General features: G+C 46.5%; 1 protein-coding gene across 2 annotated transcripts in view; it reads left to right on the top strand.

Annotated features, from left to right (window-relative positions):
- Nucleotides 1–17,261, top strand: part of GALNT4 (polypeptide N-acetylgalactosaminyltransferase 4) — a 149,287-nt gene that overhangs the window by 57,758 nt on the left and 74,268 nt on the right. For both annotated transcript variants that reach the window (XM_073587789.1, XM_073587788.1), the window contains 3 exons: nt 1,914–2,083; nt 4,134–4,323; nt 5,704–5,889. In XM_073587789.1, the coding sequence (XP_073443890.1) occupies nt 1,914–2,083; nt 4,134–4,323; nt 5,704–5,889 (546 nt within the window). The remainder of the gene's footprint in view (nt 1–1,913; nt 2,084–4,133; nt 4,324–5,703; nt 5,890–17,261) is intronic.

The raw sequence follows: 17,261 nt of genomic DNA, 5'->3' as shown, positions 1-17,261 counted from the left end.
CCTGGTCATTAACATGCAAAACACCCTTGGGGGTAAACGGGTTAAAGGGAACTTGGCACCAGGTTTAACCCATACAAGTTACGGCCACTGCCTTTCAGTGCTTATCTACAGCGTTCTATAATGCTGTATATCTGCCCCCAACCCGACCTGGAAGAACTGAAAAATAACTTATTATTATATTCCCCTGCGGGGCGGTCCGGTCTGATGGCCGTCGCTCTTCATGGTCCGGCGCCTCCCATCTTGTTGTGATGCCGCCCTCCTGCTGGCTTCATGTGGATGGCGCATCTCTGCATCATCCTCATAATCTGTTGAGGGCAGAACAAAGTCTTGCAGTGGGCAGGCACTGGGAAAGGTCAGAGAGGCCCAGTGCCTGCGCATTGCAGGACTTTGCTCTGCCCTCAACAGGTCAGATAAGTACACCGACGCTGGAGTGCGATGCTGGGGATCCTGTGTGGATGATGCAGGGATGAGTCATCCACATGAAGCAAGCAGGAGCGCGACATCACAAGAAGAAGGAAGGCGCCGGACCAAGAAGAGTGACACCCCCTTATTTTTTTTCTCTTACAGTTTGGGTTGGAGGCTTGTCTGCAGCACTATAGAGTGCTGTAGATAAGCCCTGAAAGGCGGTGGCTGTAACTCGTATCGACCAAACCTGGTGATAGGTTCCCTTTAATAATACTAACCCATAGCAGTCCCTCAAGTTCACCTTGATGGCGCAGCATTCGTTTAAGTGGCGATCTGTGCCTGTTACTGATCCAACCACAGGGTCATCCATGTGGTGTGTCAAGAGTCACATTCGGAAAACAAGCTACCTAATAATTCTGCACACCTAAATAAAGGGTGTTGTATCCTTAGGCTGCACCTCTATCAGTGCACAAATAAACATCACCTGATCTGCTTCATTCAATAGCAATTCAAGTTTATTCAGCTCAGAGTTGGAAAGTTGGAAAATCTGCATAAAAGTTATGATATGGTCAAAATGCTTGTGTAATAATTGTGCACACAAGAAAAATAGCTCTTGGCTGAACAAGCAAGGCATATGGGAAAGCTATTTACATGGACTGCCTGATATTTCCGTAGTCGTCTGCTGCCATTAGCCAAGCGTGCATGTGTTAAAGTAGAGAGGATAAGGTGCCACCAACACACTATTCGAGCATGGTGTTTTAACTCTATTTGGAACAAGCGATTGGTCATCCAATATATCTGCTTCTCCTTTCGGGACATCCTCATACACCTTAGCAGTCAGCCAGTTCCACTGACATTAGTGGGATTGGAGTGAGCAGCACAATGGCTCAGTGGATAGCACCATTGCTTTACAGCACTGTAGGGATCGCTGGTGCGTCGCTAAATGGTCACTAGTAAGCTGCCAAACAGGCAGATCTCTTCAGCGACACAGCAACCATCCAGTGATCCTTGGCGGTCGTTGATACCTTGTCACACAGGAGCTATTCTGAACGATTCCAGCCTGCGTCCCTGAGTTCTGCGTCACCAACGAGGTCGCTCGTCTTGTCAAACACAGCGATGTGCGCTGGCCAGCGGGATGTCGACGATGAAAAAATGGCCCAGGACATTCAAGCATGATCAGCGATATCCAGCGGGGGGGCGGTCGCCGCTGCGTGTCACATGTAGAGAGATCGCAGGCGAGGTCGCTGTTGCGTCACAAAATTGGTGACATGTCAGCGATCTAGCTGTGTGAGACGGGGGCTTTAGGTTCGATTCTGACCAAGGACACTTCTGTTTGCATCTGATTCCTTTGGGTACTTTGTTTAGTTTCTGCGTTCCAAAAAAACAGTGGAGTCTTAAAAAATGTTAAGTAAGGGACAGGGAAATAAAGAGCTTATTAAATGTACCAGTCACATCTTTCATTTACTTGTGTAAAACTATTAGTATATAATTATTTTTTTTATTTTTAGGTGTAAGTTCAAAGCGTACAACTACAGGAAACTTCCAACCACATCTGTTATAATTGCGTTTTACAATGAGGCAATGTCCACTTTACTCCGCACGATTCACAGTGTCTTAGAAATGTCCCCGGCAGTACTTTTAAGAGAAATCATACTAGTCGATGACTTCAGCGATAAAGGTAATTAAGTCATTCTAAAGTGCGTTGTTTTAGTGTGTAACAATTATCATTTCATCATCCTTGTACATAATGTAATTACCTCTCTCTACATGCGCAAATGAGTCACTTTGATAATAAACTTTGCAAGCTACAGTGGGGAAAAAAAGTATTTAGTCAGTCAGCAATAGTGCAAGTTCCACCACTTAAAAAGATGAGAGGCGTCTGTAATTTACATCATAGGTAGACCTCAACTATGGGAGACAAACTGAGAAAAAAAAATCCAGAAAATCACATTGTCTGTTTTTTTTTTTCATTTTATTTGCATATTATGGTGGAAAATAAGTATTTGGTCAGAAACAAAATTTCATCTCAATACTTTGTGATATATCCTTTGTTGGCAATGACAGAGGTCAAACGTTTTCTGTAAGTCTTCACAAGGTTGCCACACACTGTTGTTGGTATGTTGGCCCATTCCTCCATGCAGATCTCCTCTAGAGCAGTGATGTTTTTGGCTTTTCGCTTGGCAACACGGACTTTCAACTCCCTCCAAAGGTTTTCTATAGGGTTGAGATCTGGAGACTGGCTAGGCCACTCCAGGACCTTGAAATGCTTCTTACGAAGCCACTCCTTCGTTGCCCTGGCGGTGTGCTTTGGATCATTGTCATGTTGAAAGACCCAGCCATGTTTCATCTTCAATGCCCTTGCTGATGGAAGGAGGTTTGCACTCAAAATCTCACGATACATGGCCCCATTCATTCTTTCATGTACCCGGATCAGTCGTCCTGGCCCCTTTGCAGAGAAACAGCCCCAAAGCATGATGTTTCCACCACCATGCTTTACAGTAGGTATGGTGTTTGATGGATGCAACTCAGTATTCTTTTTCCTCCAAACACGACAAGTTGTGTTTCTACCAAACAGTTCCAGTTTGGTTTCATCAGACCATAGGACATTCTCCCAAAACTCCTCTGGATCATCCAAATGCTCTCTAGCAAACTTCAGACGGGCCCGGACATGTACAGGCTTAAGCAGTGGGACACGTCTGGCACTGCAGGATCTGAGTCCATGGTGGCGTAGTGTGTTACTTATGGTAGGCCTTGTTACATTGGTCCCAGCTCTCTGCAGTTCATTCACTAGGTCCCCCCGCGTGGTTCTGGGATTTTTGCTCACCGTTCTTGTGATCATTCTGACCCCACGGGGTGGGATTTTGCGTGGAGCACCAGATCGAGGGAGATTATCAGTGGTCTTGTATGTCTTCCATTTTCTAATTATTGCTCCCACAGTTGATTTCTTCACTCCAAGCTGGTTGGCTATTGCAGATTCAGTCTTCCCAGCCTGGTGCAGGGCTACAATTTTGTTTCTGGTGTCCCTTGACAGCTCTTTGGTCTTCACCATAGTGGAGTTTGGAGTCAGACTTTTTGAGGGTGTGCACAGGTGTCTTTTTATACTGATAACAAGTTTAAACAGGTGCCATTACTACAGGTAATGAGTGGAGGAAAGAGGAGACTCTTAAAGAAGAAGTTACAGGTCTGTGAGAGCCAGAAATCTTGATTGCTTGTTTCTGACCAAATACTTATTTTCCACCATAATATGCAAATAAAATGAAAAAAAAACAGACAATGTGATTTTCTGGATTTTTTTTTCTCAGTTTGTCTCCCATAGTTGAGGTCTACCTATGATGTAAATTACAGACGCCTCTCATCTTTTTAAGTGGTGGAACTTGCACTATTGCTGACTGACTAATTACTTTTTTTCCCCACTGTACATATAATGATTCTAGAGGCTAATTCATAGGTTATATTAATGACACATTTATTGAATTGTATATTCCATATCTGTAATGGAGGTGTATGGAAATAACCGTGACCCCCCTTCTTACAGCTGCAATGAGCCGTAATAAGCTGTAAGGTAAAATATGTAACTATCACTCATACTAGGAGCAGTTTTCTGGGAAGGTGAGTGATAACGTACCTTCGAATATTAGAATTGCACAAATTATGGTGCAAAGATGATCCGTAAATATATATATTTAACTATGAATTTCATTGACACTTTTTTTTTTTTTTTTTTTTAGTTTTTTTAAAGTCCCAGCTTGAAAACTACATCAGCTCACTGGAGAGAGTGCGTTTAATCAGGACGACGAAACGCGAAGGACTTGTACGAGCGCGGCTAATTGGGGCAACCTACGCAATTGGTGATGTGCTGACATTCCTGGATTGCCATTGTGAATGCGTCCCTGGCTGGCTGGAACCAATGCTTGAGAGGTGTGCGAGTATAAGGCCTCATTTACACAAGCGTTTCCTGCTATGTTTAGCAGTACATATTCTGAATCTAACATTTGATCTCTCTCATTCTATAGGGATTGGTGGTATTGTGAATTGGGTTCATTAGAACCTGTACAGTATTTCAGCTGCCATTTTTAGATTATTCAACTTTGTTCAGCTATTTGTCTGAAAGAGGCCTTAGGCTGGGGTCACACTTAGGAGTGTGATGCGAGAAACTCGCACATCAATACTCGGCACCTACGCTGGCACTCGGGACCGGAGTGTGTGGCTGCATAGAAACACATGCAGCCGGACACTCCGGTCCCGAGTGTCGGTGGCAGTGCCTGATATTGATGGGAGAGACTCGCATGAGTTTCTTGCATCACACTCGTGTGACCCCGGCCTTAGAGTCAGTTTTTTTTTTTTTTTTTTTAAACCAGTTATTTTTATTTAGGTTTCAAAAGATTTTAAACCATAAACAGTGGATATCAATATACATGTAACAATTCACATATCTTGTAGTAATACAATCAAAGCCATCCCCCCTCCCCCAATACTCCTTAGAGTCAGTTTACATGGCACTAAATAACTGTTGATTGGTAAACCTGTAGGATAAGTTCACACGTTGCGCTTTATTTCCATAGGCAAAACCTTCTCTTCTTGGCTTTAAGAAACTTGCTTCAAAAAAGCAGGTTTTTCGTAGTTTGTGTTGCTTTTTTGCTGCGTTTTTGTCATGGTACATTTATCTCTTGTGCATGCTGATGAAGTTGACTGCGTTAAAAAATCGGATTCTCCTTCAGCAGGTTTTGACACAAAAAACACAGCAAAATCTGATACCTGTTTTTTCAGCATTTTTTGCACCAGCCATTGCTTTCAATAGGTGAAAATGCTGAATAAATGTTGAAAACCAAGAGAACAATGGTCACTTGTTCTGCGCAAAAGATAATTTCACCCATTGAACGGGTGTTCTACCTAGGTCATCGGCGCACTATTTTGACTGCAAGATTATCGTTGTCAATAAACTTTGTGTGTAAATGCAGTTTAATATTTCTGGTACATGTGGCAGTTGAGAAAACAGGCCGGAGATATACTAGATAAAATCTACTTTGCTGTAGTGTAACTGGATGTGGAAATACACCATTATAAATAATTGAATTGCATTTTTTTCCTACTGTATTCATTAATTAAAGGAGCCATCTTTTCCATTCACGTAACCACATATTGACATGGATGGATTTGTGGGATGTCTTTTACTGGAGAGTTGCATTTCTTAGATTGACGTCATTCTCTACAGCCGAGTAATCTCTTATAACTATGAAACCCTGTGCTGCACAGTCCATCAGTGGATGTTTCACTGCTATTCCTGATATTTTCTTGCAGGATTGGAGAAAATGAAACTGCCGTAGTCTGCCCTGTTATTGACACCATTGACTGGAACACTTTCGAGTTTTATATGCAGACTGGTGAACCTATGATTGGTGGGTTTGACTGGCGCTTGACTTTTCAGTGGCATGCGGTACCAGAAATGGAGCGTCAAAGAAGAAAGTCTAGGATAGATCCTATAAGGTAATCTGTCTGTTGCAGAATGGTTAAAGGGGTTGTTTTGTCATCTTAAATTAGTAAAATTCCATTGTAAATGTATAAACAAGCAATTTTTCAATTCATCTTTTATTAGAAATTATCTACATTCTCAAGAACGGAAGGAATTTTATTCTGTAGTTTACTGCTGGTTGCCTAGCTTACCGCCTACCTGTGCAGTCAGTGGTTGCCAGCCTCAAAGACAAGCAGGGCAGCACTCACAATCTCTTTGCTGTTGAGCTTGGAAGCGCTGCACTGTTACTGACTGGAACGCTAGCTTCAGAGCCCCCACACTCCTGATGATGCAAAGGCAAAAATGCTGCTTGCACCATGGGAGGATGCACATCAGGAAGTAGGGGAGTGAGCGCTCATGAAGAAGCAGTATGGGAGGATGCACATCGAGACGGTAGTGGAGTGAGCGCTCCTGAAGAAGCAGCATGGGAGGATTCACATCGAGAGTCAGGGGAGTCGGTGCTCCTGAAGAAGCAGTATGGGATGATGCACATCATTGTGAGCAGGGGAGAGCGCTCCTGAAAAAGCAGTTTGGGAGGATGCTCATTGGGAGGCAGGGGAGTGAGCTTCCTGAAGAAGCAGCATGGGAGGATGCACATCGGGAGGTAGGGGAGTGAGTGCTCCTGAAGAAGCAATATGGGAGGATGCACATCTGGAGGCAGGGGTGTCAGTGCTCCGGAAGAAGCAGCATGGGAGGATGCACCTTGGGAGGCAGGGGAGTGAGCGCTACTGAAAAAGCAGCAAGGGAGGATGCACATCGTGAGGTAGGGGAGTGAGCGCTCCTGAAGAAGCAGCATGGGAGAATGCACATCGGGAGGCAGGGGAGTGAGTGCTCCTGAATAATCAGCATGGAACAACCCTTTTAACACTGCAATAATGTGTGACTGGTCTAATTAAATGTCTTTTTGGGGATTACTAAATTGCCAGTTGCCCCCATCGAGTAGCTACAGCGACACCATTCTGTGTCTTGGCTTGTCTACAGCTTTTCCTGGGACATGACCTGATCAGATTAGTGACACTGGGGGTTGATGTCCACTTGTCTGAATAGCTAAGCCCCTATTTTTGTTTTTGTCAAAGCTGATGCAGTGACAGAAGGGGACTAGCTTCACTTTTGAAATACCTTTTTGCTCTTGAGATTCCTGAAGTCCTTAGACCTACACATTTGTCATCTGCTTCAATTAAAGGGGTATTTCCATCTCTAGATTCCTATCCCAAACTTTAGTAGGTGTAATATTAATATTAGCAAATACTTCCAATTAGAAACGTAGTGTAGTTCTTCTAATTCGCTATGTCGCTCTCCTCATGCAGGGCATTGCAGTAGCTTAGTTGTCCATTGTTATGACCACTGATATAGTGACAGTTGGTTAGACAGCTCTTAGTGGTCGTACTCATAGATACCTAAGCTACTATAATGCTCTACATGAGGTGAGCATCATAGCAAATCTGAAGAACTATACTACATTTCTAATTGAAGATATTATTATTCCTACTACATGTTGGGATAGTATCTTTGAGATGGGAATACTCCTTTTAAGAAGTCTGAAAGATGTTTTGTCAAGTGCTCCTCCATCAGCAGTTATCTTATGTACAGGATAGAGTTGGTGCAGATCGATTTGCAGGAGTTGGTCTATTTCCCATGGATGAGAGCCGGGAGAGCGTCTGTTATTGGACTGCATCCATGCCTGTTCTTTAATTAGCTTGCCTGTACCAACATTGCGCCACATGGGCTAATCAAAAGAAAAGCCATGGATGTCCTCAGGCAGCAGGTGGCTCTCAGGGCTCCCATCCAGCAGCCACTGATTTCTGACGTGACCGATGGATCAAGGTCCTGTGAATCCATTCACATGGACTCTAGACGAGAATGATATGCAGATGGATCTGAAGGATTCACAATTAAAGGTACGGGTATTATCTCAATCTCAGAGTGCCTCCATCATTTCTTCAAGACTGAATCAAATCATCTACTGAGGCCTGGATCACACTACCATTTGTGCCGGCGGTAGCGCCGGGTGTTGATGTGAGAGACTCGTGCAAGTTTCTCGCATCACACACGGTAGTGTGATCCCGGTCTAAGTCATAGCTGCAGAGTTTCTGTCCTCTGGAGTATATGCATTTCAGATATTGCCTGCTGACCCTGCATCCTAAGTTGTGAGTCACGTTTATGATCCCTCATTAAGGAATCAATTACTGATTACTATCTTTAAGGGAAGATAAAAGAGAGTTTCCTTTGAAATATATTCAGAACATTTGAAACTGTTTTCACCATGTAGTTTGTAGAGCAGGCGCACAGAATCATTATATTACTCTAGTCTAAGAAAAATTGAAGTGTCTGATTTGATATTAGACTTATGTAGGAATACCCATCTTCATAGAATGACAAGTGTTGGCTTGTAAGTCCACTTTGGTTTCTGATTCAGCCTGGTATTACCTTCTGGTATCACAAAGCCATACACCAGATGGAATGACTGGCCCAGTTAGTACCCGGTTATCTGTGTCCGCTCCATATACTATGAATGGAGCAGTACGTGCTTGATGATTGCGCCATATTAATGGGGGACTTCAAAGCCAGAACTCTTTTGATCCGTGTGGATCTGCACATAAACAAGCTGTTATGATCTGTCGGAGAGGTGATACGTTGTTTTAATACTTTGGCTTAAGGGCATAAAAATTTACCATTTGAAAATTGCAAAAAGTTTGTCTTTTTTATATTTTCATAAATAAATACAAATCATATTGACATAAAATTAGAATGAAGTACAATGTGTCACGAAAAAAAAAACAATCTCCGAATCAGTGGGATCCGTTGAAGCGTTCCAGAGTTATTACCATATAACGTGACGCTGGTCAGAATTGTAAAAATTGGCCTGGTCATGAAGGTGAAAACAGGCATCAGATGCCTCAGAACTTTTGTTATTAATAATCGGGTCTGTCTTTCAGTACTGAGTACCGTTTGGTAGATGTGCCCGAGTATGTGCAAAGGAAAGCCTCTGTGGGGGGAAATAAGATATTGTTTAATTGTCTTGTGTTTGAAAGCCCAGAGTTGAATTACATTTCTTCCTTATCCTGATGTATTTTACCCTTGCTATGCCTTTTTTCAAAGCCAACTGAAAACACCCAGAGTGCTAAACAGGTCTCGTGAAGAAAAATATTTTATTCATGTCAAAAACGCAATGAGTAAAAAAACAGAATACTCCAATGAGTGGTACTAAAGCACATATGGATATACAGTATGTCATGATAGATGTATTTAAAAGGTCATGTGCAAGATGCGTATATACAAAAGTATATAAACAGGTAAATAGAGCCCTTACCAAAAAATACCCTAAGTCATACATGCAAAATGCTGAGACTACCTCTTAAATAGAGGGAAACCATAGTGTACTTGCATCAGAATGATGTGCCAGTAAGAAAGGGGGTAAGGTGCATGTGCTCTAGTCCACCAAGGTGTTTTTCAGTTGGCTTAACATTTCCCCTATATTTTTTTGTATTTAGCCCAGTTTTTATGTTGGTATTTATCTTTTTTCAAAGAGGTTGGGTGAGTGCTTTTTTCTTTTTTTTTTTTTTTTTCTTCTGGTGAAGACTTTGCCATTCTGACCATTTTTCTAGTTATAGATCTTGAGACACAAAGGAATGTACCTTAGGGTGCATATTTTTCCCCACTCATTAGTATGAGTGAAAGCAATAAAAATACTGAAAGAAATGACATACTCCAGATTTAACTCCTCAGTGACCAAGCCAATTTTGACCTTAATGACCAGGCCAATTTTTACAATTCTCACCACTGTCACTTTGAGTTTACCGTATATCTCTGGAACCTTTTTGAAATACTTGGTATTAAAAAATGTTGAAATATAAATGAATGTAAAGATTTGTGTCTATACTTACAGTACATAAATATCATACAGCACCTATGAAAGAAAAAATATACAATTTTAACGCCTTCACCCTAAAATCTGTTTTCACCTTCTTGACCGGGCCAATTTTTTCAATTCTGACCTCTGTCATTTTGAGGTTATAACTCTGGTAAAAGTTATTGTGCAATTTGTCCTGAGTACGCTGATACCCCACATGTGGGGGTAAACCACTATTTGGGCGCATGGCAGAGCTCGGAAGGGAAGCAGCGCCATTTGACGTTTTTGGCTGGAATTGAGATCGGACACCATGTCGCGATTGGAAAACCCCTGATGTACCTAAACAGTGGAAACCCCCCACAAATGACACCATTTTGGAAACTAGACCCCCTAAGGAACTTATCTAGATGTGAGGTGAGCACTTTAAACCCCCAAGGGCTTCACAGAAGTTTATAATGCCAGGGCATGAAAATAAAAAAATCGTATTTTTTCCACAAACATGATCAATTAGTCCCCAATTTTTTTATTTTCCCAAGGGTAACAGGAGAAATTAAACCCCAAAAGTTGTTGTCCAATTTGTCCTGAGTACGCTGACACCCCATATGTGGGAGAAAACTACTGTATGGACACACGTCAGGGCTCGGAAGGGAAGTAGTGACGTTTTGGAATGCAGACTTTGATGGAATGGTCTGCGGGTGTCATGTTGCCTTTGGAGAGCCCCTAATGTACCTAAACAGTGGAAACACCCACAAATGACCCCATTTTGGAAACGAGAACCCCTAAGGAACTTATCTAGATGTGTGGTGAGCACTTTGAACCCCCAAGGGCTTCACAGAAGTTTATAATGCCCGGGCATGAAAATAAAAAAATCGTATTTTTTCCACAAACATGATCAATTAGTCCCCAATTTTTTCATTTTCCCAAGGGTAACAGGAGAAATTGGACCGCAAAAGTTGTTGTCCAATTTGTCCTGAGTACGCTGACACCCCATATGTGGGAGAAAACTACTGTATGGACACACGTCGGGGCTCGGAAGGGAAGCAGTGCCATTTTGGAATGCAGACTTTGATGGAATGGTCTGCGGGTGTCATGTGCGTTTGGAGAGCCCCTGATGTACCTAATCTATTGAAACTCCCCACAAGTGACCCCATTTTGGACACTAGACCCCCCCACGGAACTTATCTAGATGTGTGGTGAGCACTTTGAACCCCCAAGTGCTTCACAGAAGTTTATAACGCTCTGACGCGAAAATAAAAAAATCATTTTTTTCCACAAAATGATATTTTTGCCCCCAATTTTTTATTTTCCTAAGGGTAACAGGAGAAATTGGACCCCAAAAATTGTTTTGCAATTTGTCCTGAGTAGGCTGATACCCTACATGTGGGGGTAAAACACTGTTTGGGCGCATGGCAGAGCTTGGAAGGGAAGGAGCACCATATGACTTTTTCAACTCAGAATTGGCTGGAATTGAGATCAGACGCAATGTTGCATTTGGAGAGCCCCTGATGTGCCCAAACAGTGGAAACCCCCAATTCTAACTCCAACCCGAACCCCAACACACTCCTAACCCTAATCTCAGCCCTAGCCCTAACCCTAGCCCTAACCCTAACCCTAATGGAAAAATGGAAATAAATACATTTTTTTAATTTTATTATTTTTGGGACGCAGAATGAACAAAAACCAGCGTTTCATGAATTTCTTTTGGGGGAGTGCGTTTACACCGTTCCGCGTGCGGTAAAATTGATAAAGCGGTTTTATTCTTCGGGTCAGTACGGTTACAGCGATACCTCATTTAGGTCGTTTTTTAATGTTTTGTCGGTTTTTTGCAATGAAAACTATTTTATATAAAAAATAATTTATTTTTGCATCGCTTTATTCTGCGAGCTATAACTTTTTAATTTTTTCGCTGATGATGCTGTGTGGTGGCTCGTTTTTTGCAGGACAAGATGACGTTTTCAGCGGTACCATGGTTATTTATATGCGTCTTTTTGATCGCGCGTTATTACACTTTTTGTTTGGCGGTATGATAATAAATCATTATTTTTTTTCTTCGTTTTTTATTTTTATTTTTTAAGGGGTTCGCTAAAGGGGTTAACTAATGGGACAGTTTTATAGGGCGGGTCGTTACGGACGCGGCGATGCCTAATATGTGTACTTTTATTGTTTTGGTTTTTTTATTTTCAAAAAATTTATTGGGGAATATTTTTTTTTTTTTACTAATTTATTTGGCGATTTTTTTTTAAATTATTTTTACACTTTATTTTATTTTTTTTTACTTTATTACATAGTCCCAGGTGGGACATCACTGTCCTGTGACAGATCACTGATCTGTCACATCACAGATCACTGTGACAGATCAGCAATCTGTCACAGGCATTGAAGAAGACTTCCTCTTGCCTGCGCTTTGCAGGCACTGAGGAAGCCAGCTTCCTCCAGGCCCCCGAAGGCCCCCGTCGCCATCTTGGATTCGGGGGCCTGGAGGAAAGGAGCCCCCCGCAGCAGCGCTGCACATTGCGCTGCTGTGGGGGGCTCAGGGAAGCACGGAGGGAGCCCCCTCCCTGCCGATGCTTCCCTTTAACTCCCGGTACACCGCGATCATGTTTGATCGCGGTGTGCAAGGGGTTAACGTGTCGGGGGCGGTCCGTGACCGCCCCTGACACCTTGTGCCGGGTGGCAGCTGTGATAATCAGCTGACACCCGGCCGCGATCAGCGGCGCTCACCACGTGGGCGCCGCTGATCACGGTAGACGTACTATCCCGTCCATGGGCATAGGGGCCCGGGTCCCATGGACGGGATAGTACGTCGGATGTCAGGAAGGGGTTAAAGTAGCCTTTGGGGACTTTAATTGACGTATGTTACTGTCACGCGGCGGCTGCCGCGCGCTCCTCTCTCTGCCTCCTCCCGGCCGCAGCTTACCCTTCCTCCGGCATCCTGCTTCCCTCTGCGCCGGCGTCCGCGGTCTTCTCCACGGTCCTCCCCGGCTCCTCTTTTCCGTCCGGCGGTCCCCTTCGTCCGGTCTTCCGGACCGCGCCGGGTGCACGCCCCCGCCCCTCCTGCTCGGCGGGCGCGCGCACATACTGTGCCTGGGCACGCGCGCGCCTCCCCCTCCTCCTCCTACTGAGGACGCGCGCCTGCTCTCTCTCCTTTAGGTCACGACCCGGAAGCCCTTCTACCAGTCCCTATATCTGGCCGCCTCTCCCTGCCAGCTGTGCCTGAGTATCACTGTCCTTTCCTAGTGATTCTGGCCGTCCTCTTTGCACGCCTTCGCGCCCTGTCCATCCGTTGCTCGTTCACCTCTCCATTTTCCTCTCTCCTAGGTCCTGTGTCTTCCAGCCGTGCCCGCCTATCCTGTGTCTCCCAGCCGTGCCCGCCTATCCTGTGTCTCCCAGCCGTGCCCGCCTACCCTGTGTCTCCCAGCCGTGCCCGCCTATCCTGTGTCTCCTAGCCGTGCCCGCCTATCCTGTGTCTCCTAGCCGTGCCGCCAGTTCTGTGTCTCCCAGGCCGTATCCACCTGTCTCGTGTCTCTAAGCCGTGGCTGTCTGTCCTGTGGTTCCCAGCCGGTACCGTCAGTCCTGTATCCCCAACTCGGCTCTAGCAGTCTGTCTGTCGTTACCTCCCAGGGTACCAGCTGCCGTGGTAATAGTTACCCGCGGGCTTGCCCCAAATGCTCCCTGTATAGGGGGTGGTCCACCTGGTCAGCTCGCCCCCGGGAGGTTCGTTGCCACGGTCTAGCGGGTCCACCCCAGGTGTACCTTACAGAATACTCAGGCCATGGATTCCGCTGGTACCCCGACCCCGACCCAAAAGGAACTTTTGTTCCTTCGTGAGAATCAGGCGAGGATCATGTCGTTCCTCAAGTCCATGGAGTCCAGACTTTCATCTCTACAAACCTCCGATCCGGGGATTGCCTCCCAAATCTCCGGCTTACAGCAGGAGCTTGCTCAGCAGCGCGACACCCAGGCCCATATTTTAAACTACATGGCCTCTGTAGATAACCGCCTTCTAGCTCTACAGACGGCGGCCGCTGTCCCTGCGCCTGCGGCAGCCTCCCAGTCCTCGCCCCGCTTGGCTAAACCCCCACGCTATAGTGGGGATCCCAAGCTCTGTCGGGGGTTCATTAACCAGTGTCAGTTGCACTTCGAGCTGGCATCCCTGCAGTATCCCTCCGACCGGGCCAAGGTGGCCTTTATGATTTCCCACTTAGAGGGTGAGGCATTGGCTTGGGTGAATCTTTTGTGGGAGCGAGATGACCCGATAGTCTCCCAGCTCGCAACCTTCTTGGAGACATTCCGCAAGGTCTTTGATGAGCCCGGGCGTCTGGTCTCCGCTACCGAGTCCTTATTTTGCCTTCGCCAGGGTGCTCTCTCTGTGGGACAGTACGCCATCCAGTTCCGTACGTTGTCTTCTGAACTAGGATGGAACAATGAGGCTTTAGTAGGGGCTTTTTGGCGTGGCTTGTCGCCCCGAATCAAAGATGAGTTGGCAGGCAGGGATACACCTACGTCTTTGGAAGATCTCATCTCGCTGGCAACGCGAATTGACCTGCGTTTCCGGGAGCGTTCCCGCGAGGCCGTCAGGGAGAGAAGACCCACTCGGTTCTCTCCTCCTATGCGCAGTCCTCCCCGCGCTCGGCCTTCCACCTCGGCGTCAGCCCCTGAACCCATGCAGGTTGACCGACTCAGGCCCGCAGAGCTACGCCGCCAGGAGAGACTCACTCATGGTCTCTGTCTCTATTGTGGCAGTGCCTCCCACCTTCTACGTTCCTGCCCTGTGAGGCCGGGAAACTCCTCCGCCTAGGACAGGTAAGAGAGGCCTCCCTAGGTGCCTTTGACACCTCTCTACCTTTGACCCTTCCTGTTTTGTTTATCCAGGGATCCAAACGTTTCTCGGAGCTAGCCTATATTGACTCAGGGGCTGCTGGTAATTTCATCCAACTCGAGGCGGTGAAGAGATTGGGGATACCTGTTAGGTCCTTGGAGGTTCCCCGGCAGTTAGCCTCAGTCGACGGGATTCCCTTGCGCGAGACCGTAACGTTGGTCACTGAAGAGCTGGAATTACAGATCGGGGTCCTGCACCGTGAGAGAATAACCTTCTTCGTGCTGCCGTCTCTATCCCACACCTTGCTCCTGGGCCTTCCGTGGTTGAGGATGCATGAACCTGTCCTGGATTGGCGGACCGGAGACATCCTTCGCTGGGGCTGCATTTGCCAGACTAGATGTCTTCGTCCAGTACAACCCCTCAAATGCTCGTCTCCTGTCTCGGGTCCTGCGGATTTGCCCTCGGCCTATTGGGCTTTTTCAGATGTCTTTGATAAGAAAGAGGCAGAGGCTCTTCCACCGCACCGGCAATATGATTGCCCCATCGAGCTTGTACCCGGTTCAACTCCGCCCCGGGGGCGAATCTATCCGTTGAGTCCACTCGAGTCCCAGGCCATGTCTGAATATGTACAAGAGAATTTGGCCAAAGGCTTCATCCGAAAGTCTTCTTCTCCCGCTGGGGCTGGCTTCTTTTTTGTTAAGAAAAAGGACGGGTCTCTCCGCCCCTGTATTGACTATCGAGGTCTTAACCAGATTACCATCAAGAACAGATATCCTCTGCCTCTCATCCCCGAGCTGTTCGACCGGCTGCGAGGTGCGCGAATCTTCTCTAAATTGGATCTCCGTGGAGCCTATAATCTTGTCCGTATTCGCTCCGGAGATGAATGGAAGACCGCCTTCAACACCAGGGATGGACACTACGAGTACCTCGTCATGCCCTTCGGGTTGTGCAACGCTCCCGCAGTTTTTCAAGAATTCGTGAACGACATCTTCCGAGACCTTCTGTACTCCAGTGTGGTTGTATACCTTGACGATATCCTGATCTTCTCTCCCGATCTGTCCACCCACAGAAGAGATGTCCGCCGAGTGCTGTTCCGATTGAGGGAGAATCGCCTGTACGCCAAATTGGAGAAGTGCGTCTTTGAACAGTCCTCCCTTCCATTTTTGGGATATATCATCTCCGACTTTGGCCTGCGTATGGATCCGGTGAAGGTGTCTGCCGTGCTCAACTGGCCACGTCCCCAAGGGGTGAAAGCCGTTCAGCGATTTCTCGGCTTCGCAAATTATTATCGGCAGTTAATCCCTCATTTTTCCTCATTGGCCGGCTCTATCTCTTCTTTGATTCGTAAAGGAGCCAATCCGCACGTCTGGACCCCTGAAGCAGAGGAGGCCTTTCTATCTCTAAAACGAGCTTTTACCACGGCGCCCGTACTCCATCGTCCTGAGGTCAACAAACCGTTCGTCCTCGAAGTGGATGCATCAGCAACTGGAGCTGGAGCGGTTTTGTCTCAAAAATCTTCTTCCGGTAAACTCGTCACGTGCGGCTTCTTTTCCAAGTCCTTTTCCACCCCAGAGCGGAATTATTCCATAGGGGACCGAGAACTACTGGCCATCAAGTTAGCTCTAGAAGAGTGGAGATACTTATTGGAGGGCGCCGCACATCCCTTCACAATCTTCACAGATCATAAGAATCTAGCTTACCTTCGGTCTGCGCAGAGACTCAACCCACGCCAGGCCAGGTGGTCTCTGTTCTTCGCTCGATTCGATTTTGATCTACATTTTCGCCCAGGCAACAAGAACCTCAAAGCTGACGCCTTGTCCAGGTCCTTCCTTCCCGCAGATGTCGAAGAAGAACCCACGCATATCTTGGATCCATCCCGGCTCATCACGGTGGCACCACTTTCTCTTCTCTCACCTCCACCTGGCAAGACTTTTGTGCCGGAGAAGGACCGAGGACGAATCCTCCACTGGGGACATGCTTCCAAGCTGGCTGGCCATCTCGGGCTTAAGAAGACACTTCACCTGGTATCCCGCTACTACTGGTGGCCGACTCTTCCCCAGGATGTCCGGGATTTCGTCGCCTCCTGTCTCTCCTGTGCCAAGATCAAGGTGCCTAGGCAGCTGCCTTCCGGGCTTCTACACCCGCTTCCTATACCCTCGTCCCCCTGGCAACACATTGCCATGGACTTTATTACGGACCTACCCCACTCTGCCAACTGTACAGTCGTCCTAGTGGTGGTTGATAGGTTTTCTAAGATGGCACACTTCGTTCCCCTTTCCGGCTTGCCATCGGCCCCAGCCTTGGCGAAGATCTTTGTTCAGCACATCTTCCGTCTTCATGGACTGCCCCAACATATTGTTTCTGACAGAGGAGTCCAATTTACCTCTCGCTTCTGGAGAGCCCTATGCAGATCAATGGATGTCACTCTCGACTTCTCCTCATCTTACCACCCCCAGTCCAACGGTCAGGCCGAACGGACAAATCAGTGCTTGGTGAACTACCTCCGGCATTTTTCCAATGTCCACCAGAACGACTGGGCTGAACTTCTCCCGTGGGCTGAGTTCGCCTATAATAACCACGCCAGCGAGTCTTCAGGCAAGTCCCCTTTCTTTATCGTCTATGGGCAACATCCTGGTGTACCTCTACCGGTTCCTCCTGCCTCGGGTGTACCGGCGGCT

Source organism: Dendrobates tinctorius, unplaced genomic scaffold, assembly GCF_039654945.1.
Source record: "Dendrobates tinctorius isolate UK_male_01 unplaced genomic scaffold, ASM3965494v1 ptg000102l, whole genome shotgun sequence".
In the NCBI taxonomy this organism is placed as follows: Eukaryota; Metazoa; Chordata; class Amphibia; order Anura; family Dendrobatidae; genus Dendrobates; species Dendrobates tinctorius.
This window is presented reverse-complemented; position numbering and strand designations above follow the sequence as displayed.